At 43.9% G+C, this 15,712-nt stretch overlaps 1 protein-coding gene across 2 annotated transcripts; it reads right to left on the reverse strand.

Moving 5' to 3' along the window:
* Positions 1 to 178: 178 nt before the first annotated feature.
* LOC147897857 (DNA-directed RNA polymerase subunit beta (DUF616)) lies at positions 179 to 15,025 on the reverse strand. 2 transcript variants are annotated; one of them, XM_087380444.1, is made up of 7 exons: positions 14,651 to 15,025; positions 14,339 to 14,446; positions 13,859 to 14,058; positions 13,528 to 13,704; positions 13,267 to 13,422; positions 1,479 to 1,755; positions 179 to 934 (listed from the first exon to the last, which is right to left on the reverse strand). In XM_087380444.1, the coding sequence occupies exons 1-7, from the start codon at positions 14,934 to 14,936 to the stop codon at positions 696 to 698; spliced, it is 1,443 nt and encodes a 480-aa protein (XP_087236570.1). In that variant the 5' UTR covers positions 14,937 to 15,025; the 3' UTR covers positions 179 to 695. The 2 variants fall into 2 exon arrangements, with proteins under 2 accessions (XP_087236570.1, XP_087236571.1); XM_087380445.1 differs by having other exon boundaries at positions 14,697 to 14,880.
* Positions 15,026 to 15,712: the final 687 nt, after the last annotated feature.

Raw genomic sequence — 15,712 nt, forward strand, 5'->3', positions numbered from 1 at the left:
TCGCTTAGGATAAGCAAATTGAGCAAAAGTAGCCTCAACCAACTTAGTCACGGTAACAGCACAGCATAGAGCTCCTCTGGTGAGGGAAAGTAAGATTATGATGCAAAATTGCAAAAAAATATAATATTGCACAACTCTACGATAAGCAACAAGCCTAAATTATTGACGTTCTTTCGAGCATCCTTGAGATCTGTCCTTTCATCTTCCCAATACTCGCCTAACCCTTCTTTAGAGTCTTCGACGACATCTATTCTGATGTTTGAACACTCCCACATACTGCATCCCCATCAGCCACAAAAAAATCTGTAGCTACTTACAAAAGAATTCAAAATTCCTTCTGAATCTTCTGGCACCCCCTCAAAACTAAAATGTAATTCAGGTAGAATCATGATTTAGATTGAAGAAAGGATGTAATGATCACTATTCATTTTCCTCCTGTCCCAACATAACAAAGCAGTACCCAAGGTGTTGAAGAAGAGCTACAACTGAACCCTTAACATCAATGATGTGGGGTCTTAATATAAGAAACCCCCAGTAACAACATTGTAAAAGTGATGCATAGCTGAGAAGCCATGAAAAGAATTGCCTAGCTGACACTTGCACAAATTATTGCAAGAAAAATATTGCAGAAGTAATGCAAAGCCGAAAAGCAACGGAAAGAATTACCGGATTGTATGTTACACAAAGCATCATTACTAAGTTCTTGTAGAAACCAATGGTTTTGCTTTCCTCAAATGACCAAGACTGTTCACCAGTGACTTCCGAGTGCACACTGGGAACATGTTTGCATGCAACAAGCCTAGACGCCTTAGGACATATGGAAAGCTCAGCTGGTCTCTCGCAGTGAACCTGGTTACCTCATTGAACCACAAGCACATGAACAGATTTGTAAGGGGTGTATGTTCTCTGATGATTACAGAAGCCTCGGCGAGAGCTGCAAATATACAGCATAAATCACTGTATGAGAATCCACATGAAACAAAGGAGACCCTTCAAAGAGTGCTCTTAAGCATGTACATGCCATATATCAGGGCGCTGTTTGCCCATCATGCTACATATTCCCATGTCAAGCCAGGTTAAAGAGATCAAGCTTCCCCAAAAGTACAAGGACAAAGCATAAACCATGAACTGAGGCCACACTACACGATATGACAACCATTTCCCCCTTAAAAGATTTCAGCAGCACCCAACTGTGCAGGTTGAATAGATAAAGACCGCATTGCAAAATATATCTAAGATCAATACAAGAAAAAAGCAATACATATCGAGCAAGCAAAGTAAATTTGCTTTCATAACGTTATGAGTGATTCTTTTCTTTTCTTTTCACTTTCCTGTTTATTCTTTATCAGTATATTTTGCCCTTCCCTATCTTTATGATGAATAGAGACCAATAATCGACCTTCAAGCATCAACAGTATCCCAAACTCATGAAAATCAAGCATCAAGCTTTTAGAGAAGCAAAAACAGGATTTAAATACCTTTATGCCCATCAAACCTAGCTTTTTCTGGAAAACCTTCCCTGTGATATTGTCCAAGCTGGACAGCAACTTCCTCTGGTGAAGCCTTATGCTTCCTTACAACTGCCTCACCTTCTTTGTAGACACAATCTCGACCTCCATGTTCAGAGATTGCAAAGGTAGAGTTTGTACGCCACAAAAGAGCTTCTAGCACACCAATCGGATCTCTCCGAAACTGAGATTTTGAGTCTACCCAAATTGAGTACTTTGCATTGACAAAAAGGCGATGACCTAACATCTGGCTTGACAAAACAAAAGGAACATTATCCAACACAGTTCAATTGCAACCAAATCACATACGTTTTACTGAAAATATTAATATTATTGAGACAGGGCGAACAACTCATATCATCATAACTTTTTAATGCAGAAGCTATGGAGAGGCAAAGTGTATTCCTACAAACTTAGAGCTCAACCTAGTAGTATAAACTAGGCTTCAGACTTCATTAACACATAGAATATTGAGCAAGCGATCACATGTATCCATGTACATCAAAGTCCTGTCTGCTAAGCAGATTGTCTTGACTCTTGCTTAAAGAACGTTTTTAAAAAGTAGCACATGAGGCTCTTTCTGAAAAGGATAAAATTAACAACACGTATTTAAAAAATTTGTCATCAAAATTTACAGTTTTTGAACTTGTATTGCCTTCCGTGAATAAATTTTGGGGAAAATTTTATACCAACAGCACTGTTGGGGCTCAATGGGTTATTGCGAAGCATGTTAGACATCCTCTGCACATGTGCTCTACTCATTTCCATCAGCTGAATACATTTATCTAGAGCGTCTGCCTCTATGCCATGACATCTGCCTGTTCACTCTGCAAGGACTCTCACCAGTAGTCTCGTGAGTATGTCTGCTTATCTTGAAGGCAAAAAGAGACACATGATTTTGTTTGGGTAGTCCTGGCGATCTGTCTCATGTCCAGGCAAACAGGCGGTTTTGTTGGACTAGGACTAGACACCTCCCCACTTGTGAGCCCCCATATGAGGAGTGCATCGGGGGGGTGGACCATAGAGTAGTAATAGGCATGGGCTGCCACATCGGCAGCACATGAGCTTGTCATGTGGGCAGCAGAGAGAAAGGAAAGGTACCTGGCAAAGGACATCCACCATGGAGGGCGATATACCAGATGCTGGCCACACATGGAGAGGACAGAAATGCACAGGTCAGCAAAGCTTTGGAGGACCCTAGGGGCTTCGAAATGAGCAGTATTATGGGCAGGCCTGCCTGGGCCAGTGGCAGTCAGCCACGTGGCCATGCAGGGGCACCCAAGGTCTGCAAATAAGCCCCAAAAGGAGGATTTATAGGCAGCAGCATGGAGTCGGCTGCTTGGCCTGTTTTGGCCGGCCAGAAACAGGCTGTTGGGTCTGTCCATTTGGCTGGGCCTTGAGCCCTATAAAAGGCATCACTTGAAGCAGGAAACCAAGAGCAGGAAGGAGCAGGACGAGGACCATCCTTGGGCCTATACACAGGAGGTGAAGGCGACCTACAGAGGGATGCGAACTTAGCTCAAGGAGCTGCCCCCCTACGCTGAGTTTCCGGAGAGCAAGGTGGAAGAGACCCTTTGGACAGAGTTTACATACGCTCAGTGGAGCATGCAGGCTCAGAGATCTAGAAATGCCAGGCATATAGTAGGAGGACCTTTTTCGTTTGTATCTTGTCCAGTTTGTGGACGGATGGAAATATGTTAGAGTTGCTTCTACATTGTCGCTGAGCACAGCCTATTTGCTAGTCTGCACACACATGAATGGTTGTGAAGTACACACATGGTTATTAAGCTTGATTCCAAAGCTCAGATCTCGTAGTCTCTAGGGCATCTCATCAGCATATATTCCTCTATTTCTACCTCCAACAGAACTTTGCATTCTGCCTCGACTCAAAGCAAAAGACACGAAACTGCCCCATCGCAGTTGTGACAGCCCAGAATTAGCCACTTGGATGTTGTGTTAAGGTTCTAATTTACGGTTAACCATTTCTTCAAATCCACACAATTAAAGACTTAGGTTTAAAAACAATTTTTAAGTCCGACACTGGTTTAAGCCCACACCCATAGGCTACTTTATTCCAGCACAATCAACCTTCAGGGTTTTACCTGAACAAGACCTAGGGATGAAGACAATCATACAAAGACTGACCAAGTGTACAACAAGACCTTGATTGGGCGAGCCATGGCCATTCAAATGTGACCAGTGTGGTTCCTGAACGATGCACTCCTTTCATTGTTATGCTTTACAATGAATTGAATATCAATCTTACCCAGCTAGAGCCTGGGTCGATAGAACAAGTCCAATCACCCTTACCCAACTTGAGCCTTAGGGATTGAGAGTATTTCAGCTAGACACTACACCAGTCCATTCCAATCAATGGAGGGGGACTGCTCTGGGAACTTTATTGTAGCTGATCTTGCAGTAGAGGCTGTGGGGTACGTGGCAGCACAGCAAAAACCCGTTGTCAGACCAGAATTTCTGAAAGGAATTTATGGTCAAAAACTCAGCTCTGCATAGAAGTCTCTGTCAGGGTATGATCAGCAGGCGGGAATGAGACTGGGAAGCAACTCGAATGGCAATGTGAGAGAGGTGTGGCAAGCTGATCAGGATTGAAGTGGACTGAACTGAGGAGAAAAGGGACCTGGGACAAATCGCAGATGAGAGGAGAGAGGGCCAGACATGGACTGACTGATCCGCCAAAAAGAAGCAGGGTCACAAGTGGTTTTTCAGATTGCAGATTGCTCGCAGCATACAGCAGCTTAGAGAGGCTTGTCTTTCACGGTAGGTTTCGAATTTGATGGTCTGCTTGTTTGCAAAGCATTGGACAGGGGGCAGCAGCGTAGAGGGGAGCTGGATTCTCACAGAGGGTTCATCATTTGCAGCAACAGAGTAGAGGAGATGCTTCAGCAAGGCATGGAGAGGGAGTCGAGGGGGCAGCCAGGCTGCAGCAGGGACCAGGCAAAATTCCAATGTAGGCCGAGATGAGAAAGTGGGCAGTCGGGGGGTTCTTTTATAGGAGAGGAGAGGGGTTGAGGTGGAGGTAAGGCCCCATACACGTGGAGCAAGTGTTGTAGTTCAGCCAAGGTCCGCTCTTGTAAGGTTCTTTCAATACCTGTGGTCACCAACGTTTGATTTGAAAGAAAAGGTATCTTGAAATTACACCTTCTAATACCCCTTTGGAATAAAATGTTTGCCTTCTCAAGATCCTCGTCATGGTATCCTCATCTCCAGAATGCCCCAACTTGATTTTGTTAGTTTTTTTACTAAAAATAGTAATAGAGTAAATTGAAGGTACAACTAAGCTCTGATGCATCGCCCAAGTCATAAGTAGCCTTAACGTCTCTTCATATGTCCCAGGGGAAAGACCTACTAGTGCAAAACCTTGGCTAGTTCATTTAATAGCCAATGGCTAAAAATAGCAGGTGGATCTGTTCAGCTTCTTTGGGCATCTCTTGGAGTTGTTTCGCCCAAAGCGTCCTGTCCTGTGAATCACACCTTCATTACTTTGGTGGAGTAAACTAGGATGCAGAGCTATCAAAACGAGTTAGGTTTGCATCCTCCTATAAAGCATGACCTGATGTTATTACACCATGTGGATGGGGAGGTGTCATTAAATGTGCAATTAGTGCACAATCTTGGCAAGGTTGTCCCTAAGAGGACCTCTAATCTCGAGCCTTTCAACCTTATGGATTGTGTTGGTATTTATCTGTCAATTCCAGGATATTGGCCCACCCCCAAAACCGATACCCAATTTTGGGTGCACTAGGTTAAGTTACCTAGCAACCTCTTATGTTTTGGTGGTCAGAGAGACATATAGGCACAAGTGTGTATTGTGGTACCTGGCAACCCTCCAGATTGCACCTCAGGGCCTGACTCAATAAGTTTGACCCTGCCTAACCAGAAACAGTCACCTAACCATGGTGGCTCCTAGGTTGAACCTCCGCTAACCAACTTCAAAGACTATCATTCTTGGGTTGGGCCTCTGTTAACCAACTCTAGAGACTATCCTTCTTGGGTTGAGCCTTCGTTAACTAACTCTAGAGACTTCGCTTCAAAGTTACAACTCGGGTGTACATTGAGTCCCTAACCCAACCATCATCAAAGGTATCTGAAATTGCAAGGAAAACTTTAAAAAGTAAAAATTAAAGAAATCGGTGGAAGAATACTTATTCAGAACCGTGACAACGATGTGGACTGCATGTGAAAAGCTGTGCCCTCATTGGTCCAATGCACTCGGGCCACCATGAGATCTTAGAGATAATTGCAGCCTTTTACAGAGGGCCTATTTAGACAAAAAGACCCTCCTTGTAAGCAGAGGCAGCCACAACAAGTTAGGGATGAGGTGCCCTCTAAAGTGACATTTGTGATGATGCGTAGGCTGGAGTCCCATTTTATAAATGAGAGATACTCGCTTAGACCCTTTCAGCTCAGAATTCTTCAGCTCACTCTGCCACTCTTAAGACACCATCTCAGACCCCCTTAAGCTGGTCTTCCAAAGAATGTTCGATGTGGGAGCATAGCCTCATTTTCTAGATCTACCATGCCCCCAAGGGTCACATGTGCTCTAGCCGCTGCCCAGACACGTTTCTTGTTAATTCTAGCTATCTATGCATGGTCTGCTTAGTGGCTCGTGGTTCAGGCAGTGAACTGGGACCCTGAGAGGTGGGCTGCAAGACAGCGGGCACTCTTTTCAATGCCTCATGGATTGATGATTTGTATTTTCAAAGATTCTAATAGACGATATTTTCACTTGGGAAAAAAAAGAGGGGACCAAGTGTTTACCAATGTCAATGGCCAACCAGTACCAAATGCTGCTCAAAACTAAAGCAAACTAGGGCTTCAAACAGCCCATGCTTCCCCAATCTTTGCTGAAATTCACTAAAGAAAACAGGTTCAATATCTGTCCCCCAGAGATGAATGGGGGATGTAAGCAACCTTACAAATCAAGAAACCATCCCCATTCTCCATACGACACCTATCCATGTGACTCCTGATAGAAAAGCGGCAGCTGCAGCCTAGAGGGGGCCAGCAACAAAACCATTGTAACACACCTACACATTTTTCCATGAACATTATTACTCCATTTTCTATTTTTCAGCTGACGTTTATTTATTTCTTGTGCACATACTTTACTACTGACACGTGTGAGTGTTTTGTGTGAGTTTTTTCTTACAGGACGTACACTTCCAGCCGGAAATCTTCTAGAAACCGAATGCACTGGTCTTTATCAATTCAGTGATATCAATTTATCCATGGTTCTTACATCATGAGGTTACCATCTTAACATGGTAGTTTGTGCATTAATTATGTGCATGGGTAGAGAGGTCATGGGACAATTTTTTAAAGAAGAATCAAATATCTATTTAATTGAACTATTAAAGCTACGTCCCACTATTCAGGTTAGGAATATTTGAATGAATGAGTATATATGTATTCAAAGTAACTTGTAAGTTGAATTTTATATCTGTATTTTAAATTACTTGTAAGTCTAATTCATTTTTTAAACTATTTTAATAGCTTTTTATATTCTTTAGGGTTAAACCAGCCATATAAAGCACAATTTCTTTTCCCACCCCATTCTTGTTGAGATATTGGTGGCTCCCTTATTTTTGAAGCCGTTAACCTAAAACAACAAACTCGTATTAAATTCTTGTCTCCTGCTGAACTCCTCATTCACCAAGCACCCGCCAGTTGCTGCTGTTTTGGCGTCAGATTTCGCCATGAGTTGGACATTGACTACAAGCTACAATCTTGCTCCAAAACAATTGTGATTTGATCTGAGAGCTTATTTGGTCGCTGATTTTACAAATTCCATTCTTTCTAGGTTTCCTGTTCCTGTTTTTGATTTTTTGCATCATCTAGAATCTTTTTTTTTAACACCTAAAGAGGAAAAGTGGCAATTCATCAAGGGGCCAGGCATCTAGCACTTGTTTCACTCAGGAAATTCACAAAATCAGCACCTGCTGAAATCGCAATCTGCTAGAAACAAGCCCAGATCAATTGCAATTTGATCGAGGGTCCTATTTTTGTGATCTTGGTCACATCCAGATATCATGTGATAATGCAATTTTGCTGATTCCTCCTTTTTATTGACGTTTTTCACTTTTGGGACTTAGTTTTATGCTCTATTGGGTTGACAATCTTGAGTTTTGACACCATCTAGCTTCTTTTTTATATACTATTTCATTATTGGGGCTTCCATTGAGAAATTAGGAGGGATTTGCAGTGTTTTTGCCTGTATTCACTTGTTAGAATAGGATTCCTAATTCTTCTAATGTGGGAATTGATTGTGGCAGTGTCTTCGTGGTAGGAGGATGAAGCATGAAGCATGGGATAATCCTTGTTCACACCCCACACGGATGTGTTCTATTCTTCCAATTATTTTCTATAATCTAACTATGTGTGGTATTAATTTTTCAGTTCATGGTTATTAATTTCTTGTTCTAAGTGAATAAATCCTCAGAAGCACACTTCCGCATAAGCAGAGTTCTCATAGTTTTCTAAACCTAAGTTTCTTTCATTGATTTATTTGGTCAAACTTGAAATTGTAGCCTTGAGTCATCCTAGGATTGCCTATGTTGAGTCAATGCTTCCTTGTAGCAATGCTGAATACCTAGGATCGCAATGCCAAGGGTACAAAGAGGCCATCTGTACAATTAAGAGTTCCATGCCCACAAAGAAGAGGGATCAGTCCGGTCCTTGGACAAGATGAAGGTAACTGAATCTGATGTTGAGGAGGAATTGCCCATGGGAAGTAGTAGACATTGAAGCTGATTAAAAACAGAAGCCCTAGGAAAGTCAAATCAAAGACGAGATTCAGGACATCTAGCCAAGAGACAAAACTGAGCTCAATAAAAGGAGCAGGAGCAGTAGAAGGTTAAGGGAAAGGCCTCCGAAAAGAAAAGACAATCAACACGGAAAGTTTCACGGAAGTTGACCATATGTTGCAAGAAGGAAGGCAGGATGATTACATGGATTTTGATGAAGATGAAGAACCGACAGAATATGATCAAGAGGAATGCAAAAACTCTACTTGGGTAGTTGTAGAGTCTGGACATGTACTTCGCACGAGACGAGTCCACTGAAAGAGCGAAACTGAATTTTTCCTCTCTTCTACTTGAAGCCAATGGCATCGAGCACTCACATTGCAAGGAAAACTTGGGGTGGTTGTAAAACTCAGATTAAAGAGCACTTTTTATCTCCCAATTTCGAAAGAGATATGTCCATGGAATGGGATAATTCCAGACAAAAGATGGGAGAGTCGGTGAGAGGTTTGGACTACTGTGCTGAAAGTACAAACATTCCACCCTATAAGCCAGCATGAATAGTCGCGAAAATATCTAATTGGGTTGTCAAAAGATCATTTGACAGGAAATCACTTGAAGAAAATCATTTCTTTGGCAAATAGAATTGAATAAAGGAGGAATGGAGGAGGTAGACTTGCCACAAGAAGAGATAGACCTGAGTCTAGAAAGAAGGAGGAGAGGTTTCTGCTGAATATACCAAGGTTATTTTCAGGCATAAACCCAATGATAACTGGGGAGGAGGTACCAAAATAGGACAGCAAAGTAATTCAGCTCCTCCATGCAAAAGGGTGATGAGGAGATTGTGAAAAGAAGGTTTGTGCATCAGATCGGATGATGCTCATAAATCTGGAGAATCCCGTAAAATCAAAGGAACAGCCCCAGCAAAGCAAGAGGCTGAAAAGGGGAAAGCACACATGAAGTAGGTATCTAACGATATGAGGGACAATTTTCCAGCCCACTCTTCTAAAGGCTTGGGGTAGTGTTGGTGACAAACCAGCCCTATTTCTTTTTTATGCAAGTTCCATTCATAATATTATGTCTACGGAATTAGCTTCATCACTCGGTAGAGTACCTAATATGGACCTTGCAATCCATGAGTTCGGTTGCAGGGATACCTCGACCATTTGGATTTTCTGGTGGGTCCATTAGCTGATGTAGATGTCATTTTGGGACAGCCATGGCATTATCAGACACAGCCGACCTATGATTATCGAAAGAAGACTGACACTTCGGCATCACAGCCATGTGTCACTATTACAACCGGAGTCACAAGAAGTCTTATTCACACAGCCGACCTATGATTATCGAAAGAAGACTGACACACTTCGGCATCACGGCTGTGCATCACTATTACAAACAGAGTCACAAAGGGAGATCGAGAGGAGTTTGCTGGAGAGGGAGAGAGGGAGATAGAGAGGGAGCTTGATGGAGAGGCCCAAGGGAGATGGAGAGCAGCTTGATGGAGAGGGAGAGGGAGATCGAGATGGAGGGGGAGCTTGATGGAGAGGCCTCAGGGAGATGGAGAGGAGCTTGATGGAGAGGGAGAGAGCTTGATAAAGAGGGAGCTTGATGGAGATGGAGAAGTGATGGAGGAGGGGGAAGAAGAGGGAGGTTGATGGAGATGGAGGGGGAGCTTGTTGTAGAGGAAGAGGGAGATGCAGATGGAGAGGAAGAGGGAGATGGCGGGGTGAGAGATAGAGAGGGATGTTCTTGGAAGTTGGAGGGAGAGGGAGGGAGAGGGAGATGGAGAGGTGGGCAGCGGCCTGCTTGACGGCTAGGGAGATGGAGACGGAAGAGTTCTTGGTGGAGAGGGGGAGGGTTGAGAGGGGTATATATGCAGGTTTGGAGGAGAGGCTGGCCCCAAACGGTCAAAAACGGGCAGAAAAGGGTCATATTCGCAAACCTTAATCGGCCCAAAACCCTAAAAAACAGTTGTCCTTACGGAACGTTCCATACGTCGAACGTAGGCAACCATGGTGTCAACCATGTATGAGCCCCAAAATGAGGAGAGCATGGGAAAGGTGCACCAAGAGGAACTCAGAGATGCCATACTGAGTAGGTCTGCTGGGCTGCCACATCCGCAACATGCAGGCTTGCCATGTGGGCAGCATAGGCAGCATTACTAGTCAGCCATAAGCAATGGGCAGAAGGGCCCACACCTGGGGCAACCCATGCGACCAAGACCAGCAGCAAGGGCTGCTTAGAGAAAGGCAGGGATGGATCTGCAATGGAGGTTGCAATCAGTGGCAGAATATCACTTCTCAAAACACATATCAACTTGCTTGATTAAAATTTCAAGTTTTTTAAATTAGGATATTTGCCAAAAGAATGCATATGTTTTCCTACTATTCAGTTAGGTATTAGTTGGCTAGGGTCTAGAATTTGAGGGCGGACCTCCATTGAAGGGGTTACAAGCATTAGTGTCCCACAAGTGGCGACATATCTCTTTAAGGGAACGTAAAGACCACACCCCACCCAAATACCCAAACATGGGACCAACCAAATGCATAGATTGCAGACCGACCCAACAACTATTAAAGAGATGGTTTGCAGCAGCCTTGGATGTGGGCCTGTAAACATGAAAGAGTCATAGATACAAGACAAGACGACAAACTAATAGGCCTAATAGAATATGTGAGAAGGCCAACCAAACTCAAACTAACCCTAGACTAACCCTTTGAATAAAGCTAACTGTCAGAAACCTAAGAGTGAAAACCGAAGCCAAATCGAAGTAGTATTGACCACCTAAACTGAGCTTTAAGTCAGACAAATAGAGAGTGGTTAAAATAATCTTAGTCCAGCATAACACGTGGCATGATGATGTGGCATGTTGACGAGGCATGATGACATGGCAAGCTGAGGTGGCATGCTGAGATGGTGGCCCTAACTTATGGCATGGACACATGGCAGCCCATGAGACATATTGGCAGCCTGTGGGGACATATGGAGGGCCATGCATGAACCATGGCACCACTTGTCACTACAAGAACTCCAGCCCACCAATTTTCAAGGGAGCCAGCCGCCATGGCAAATTGGGCACTCTCTCCCGCATTTTTGAAGCTGCACCTTCCTACATGTATGAAAGAAACACTCCCTTACCCTCATTTACACAGTTTTCTCCCATCTTGCTGGTGCATTCTCCTGTACAGCCTCTTCTTCTGCAACAGCTCCCACAACAGCAGCTCCTACCTCTCCATCTCCTTCCCCACGCAGTCCAGCAGCAGCTCCTCCTGCTCCTTCTACAGTAACAGCAGCAGCCCATGCCCATTTTCTGTTCCTTTCTCTGCAGCAGTAGCAGCCCCTTCTGCTCTTCTCTGCAGTAGCCGCCTTCCTGCAGCAGCTCTTCCTATAGCTTTCCGTTCACACAATGCTGCTGGTGCAGCTACTCCTACAGCTCCTCCTCCTGGCAACTGCTGGTGCAACTCCTCCTGCAATTTCCTCCGCCCCACAGCCCTGCAGCAGCCTTTTTCTCACTATGATGCAACTCTCACCCTAAGCAATGCTACTCCCAACCCACAACTATACTTAAGCTATGAGGCCAATCTGTAGTTTCATCCATGCGCGATGCAGTAAGGGTGGGTGGGATATGGGCTGCAACAATATCCCAGAACACTCCATGCCTAGGCACAAAACGCTTGCAAACAGTGATCTTCAAGCAGTAGCAACCGTCGAGCTGATACCATGTGATACAATGTGAAAGTACAGTGGAAATGCGAGCAGAAAACTGAGAGAAGAACAGCGAACATGAACAACAAGAAGACTTGAGTGGAGAAAGATGGAAATCGACACAAGAGTCAAGGAAAAAACTCTGCTGATAACTGCTAAGAAAAACATCCACATGTGATACAACAAGAGGGGGAAGGAGGGGCCCTATTTATAGGGGGAGCCCCCCTTGCTGGTCAGCTTGCTTATGAAGACCGATTGGCCGACCTACTGTTCGGTCTAGCCCGGCTAGGCTGGTCAGGGTTAACCGAGCTGGTTGGGCGGACCAACGAGGCACCCAACCCCGACTGATGAGGCAGCCAAATGCGGCCCTTTCCAGCCTCCAAACCATCCTGGCGAAACCTGAACTCCTGCAGGGAACAGGAACTTTGGCATGCATGCCCTGGCTCATCTCCCTGATAACCTGTGGATATACAGGCCCTTGCTTGCACCAACCCTCCACCACACACAACATACTTATTTGCAAAGATATGCTGAATCGGAGTGTCTCCCTTCACCAAGATGATTGGCTCCTTCCAAGCAGCACAAATTCTTCACAACAATCAACATAGCTTTAATACCATGTGAGAAAATTACTAAGAGCTTATGCTCTAAATTACATATGTAGATACTAGACTAGATCAAGATGATGACTACATCAAGTATAAATTACCTGATCTGTGCCTCCTCCCTGGGGGGCAATACATTTACAGATTTCTCGAGACAATTGTACCAGCCCAGACTGCTCCACAAGCAGCCATGAAGGGGCTGTGCAATGGGTTAGTCCCCTCAGCCACGTCAGCCAACCAGCTCCTAAACCCATAACTGACCCTAAACTTGGGCCTTGGAAGGCCCTGAAAATCTGCCTCAATAATCTCTCCAAAACAGCCTTTAAGTGACAGCAAATCCTAGCCTACCTGATGTGAGGGCTTACACTTGGCAAACTAATGGACTGACCTATCCAAAACATGGGGCATTGACACCTCTTCAAGATTTTCAAGAGAAGATCATTAATGGTGATTATGCTCTGCTGCAGGAGATTTTAGCCCTTGCATAAAAGCCAGTATAACCAGTGCTTTGAATGTTAAAGCTGCCATTTAAGATTCAATGTTTATGCATTAAACCATACATATGCAGAGCCTTCCAATAATGCTTATTTCCCTATCCCTATCACAGAGCTTGTATTGCTTATCAGCTCAGGCTTAGACCTGGAAATAAGCATTAATTGAAAATGGTTCTTCAAAAAAACTTGCCTTGGGAATTTTGCCATTCAAACGTTGATCAGCAAAAGGGAGATTTTTCACCACCACAATGCGCCAATGTCCAATTTTACTGCTGCTATCTGGTCTTCTGCCTTGTACTGCTGCTGCTTCCAATGTTATTTCATCCCAGAATGCAACATAACAAACCTGAATTTGAAGCAAAAACAAATGTTGGTAGTCCTAACAGCATTGCGATCAGCAGGAGAACCCAAAAATACACATAAGGAGACGGTTAGCATCCAATACATTTACCTTTGAGAGCGATGCCTTGGTCATATTGATCGGTTGAAATATATCATCACCACCACCAAAATTGCAAGTTGTGACAACTGTCTCACAACGTTCGAGGTATATTTTATCTTTTGTCTCTATTTGAAAAATATCCCCCCCACTGCAAAACCCGCAATGCACTTCCATTGCCTCACTCACCTGAGGGTAGATGAACAAAAGTTTTGGTGAATTAGGAGGTATAGAAACCGTAGAATGTGCAACCAACACCTTCAAATCCATATTGTGCCCCTTTGCCGTTTGCTTTATACTTGCACGCACTACTCTTATCCCATGACAGATTTGGGGAACACACCTTGTAGGTCTGTTCTCTCTCCTCCATTGATTGATTTCCAGTGAACATTAGGCCCCAACTTAGTTTCTCCTGCCCTTGTTGGCCAAGGCTTTCGAAGGGTGCGTGAAGCTTTTTATAGGAAAGAGCTTTGACTGGGCTGCTGCTTGCAGGTGGATACTCCAGGTTTGAGATTTCTTCAGACGACAAGAGCTTCAAGCATGCTAGCAATGCAAGAACTTCAGAAGTTTTCGAAAAGCCCAAGTGACATAAAGACAAGTGCATGTCTGATGTTCGTTACTTTTCATCCGACTTAAAGACAAGGTATATTAAGGGAGAACAGGGGCGAGAAGAACAAAATTTGATTCAATTGATTAGTTAAATGCATGCATCAATAAAAGTAGGCATATTTAAAGCTTGTACAGAAAGATAGTCAAGCTTGTGCAACAAACTTATGCCAATCCAACTCACGTATGAGAGATGCTCTGGATTGGGAATACTTACGTTCTCTAACTCCATCCACTGTCCTCATTGGCATGTCCAGATTGTCGAGGTTTGTTTCCTTCTTGTGCAGTGGAAAACTTTCGGCGATTTCTCCGAAGGCTAACCTCCCTGTCTCCAGAAGCAGATCTTAGAAGATAATGAAGCGTCGCCGAAACAACTATGGATGAATGAAATGTGAAAACCATCTTTAAAATGTGTAGATGGATTAATTGCGTGAATCCGCTTAAAGATACATATTCATTTCAGGAAAAAAGCAAACAGTTATACGAATCGGTGCTCCACACCAAATAAAGAACAGTGAGGATGGAGTACTTGGGAGTAAGGTGTGCATGAGGTGATCCTGAGATAAATGGCACACCTCCAAAATCAGCCAAGACGCCCCGGTCAGCACCAGAATCATGGGCAACCATAAACAAGCGTTCCTCACAAGCCAGCCGATCCCCTTGGGAGTTTTCCGCCTCTTCCTCTTCTTTGACTTGCGGGTGCTGTCGTCCACTTCGTCATTCGACATCGGGAGCATGATTCCGCGACCACTGCCACCGTCAGAGCTCCAAACGTGATCTGAGATCTTGGATTTCCGCAAATTCAACGGATCCATCGATTCAAGAATGCTACATTTATACTCCCAGTTACTATGAAGATCGGAAGCAACTCGAAAAAGATGCCAGAGTTTTCACACACTAGCTAGGGTGAAGGGGCATTTAACTTAGTTGGCACAAAATAATTGGACAAGCACGGTGAAGGAGCATTGAACTTTCATGTCCACCTTCATCATCGTCCACACCTCCCCTCAATAGGCCCCACGCCTCTGTCTGTGGACAACCCGAAAAAGTGAAAGTTTGAGGGTCTATCTCATGTTGTCTACTCAAATCGGTAGAAGTTGCTCCAATGTCCAGCCATGTGTGAAATACAACGCCTAAACACCATTTCCCAGGCATCCAAACGTCTCTTAGCATCAAAGGAAACTTCCTTATCGAATAATCTGTTATTGAGCCATGATGAATCCTTCCTTATTTCTCATCCAATAATGAAGTTCCAGCTTAATATGTTTTAGCCTTTAATTTGCAACTTGTTGCAAGACCTACCTATTCGATTTCAAGAGATGGTCTACTTGATTTGCAAGTTTGGGCTTATTGGCATTTGAAGCTTTGGAGAGCCTCGCAATGACCTTATGCTCTACTCTCACAAGCCTAAAAGCTCGACTTACTATAGTGATCAAACTCCCATTTTCTCAAAGTTGAAGAGACATGTAACGCTAGGTAAGTGGAGAGTGAGAATGTTATCTGCTCTACTTCGGACTTCCTCAAATGATAGTTGTCTTTTTGTGTTGTCCTACTAAGTGCTTCAGAGAAAGCCAGTTATTGAAGCATTCGG

This window comes from Dipteris shenzhenensis, chromosome 10, assembly GCF_047967505.1.
Source record: "Dipteris shenzhenensis isolate YYH24624 ecotype China chromosome 10, Dip_SZ_1.0, whole genome shotgun sequence".
Classification (NCBI taxonomy): domain Eukaryota; kingdom Viridiplantae; phylum Streptophyta; class Polypodiopsida; order Gleicheniales; family Dipteridaceae; genus Dipteris; species Dipteris shenzhenensis.

Excerpts from the sequence above, each read along its gene's own strand:
- LOC147897857 (XM_087380444.1), bottom strand. The coding sequence starts at position 14,936 with ATGGATCCGTTGAATTTGCGGAAATCCAAGATCTCAGATCACGTTTGG. Across the intron at positions 14,059-14,338 it reads AGTGGATGGAGTTAGAGAAC|CATGCTTGAAGCTCTTGTCG; the intron begins GTAAGTATTCCC and ends TTGCATTGCTAG. Across the intron at positions 1,756-13,266 it reads TGAATGGCAAAATTCCCAAG|ATGTTAGGTCATCGCCTTTT; the intron begins GCAAGTTTTTTT and ends TTGTCAAGCCAG.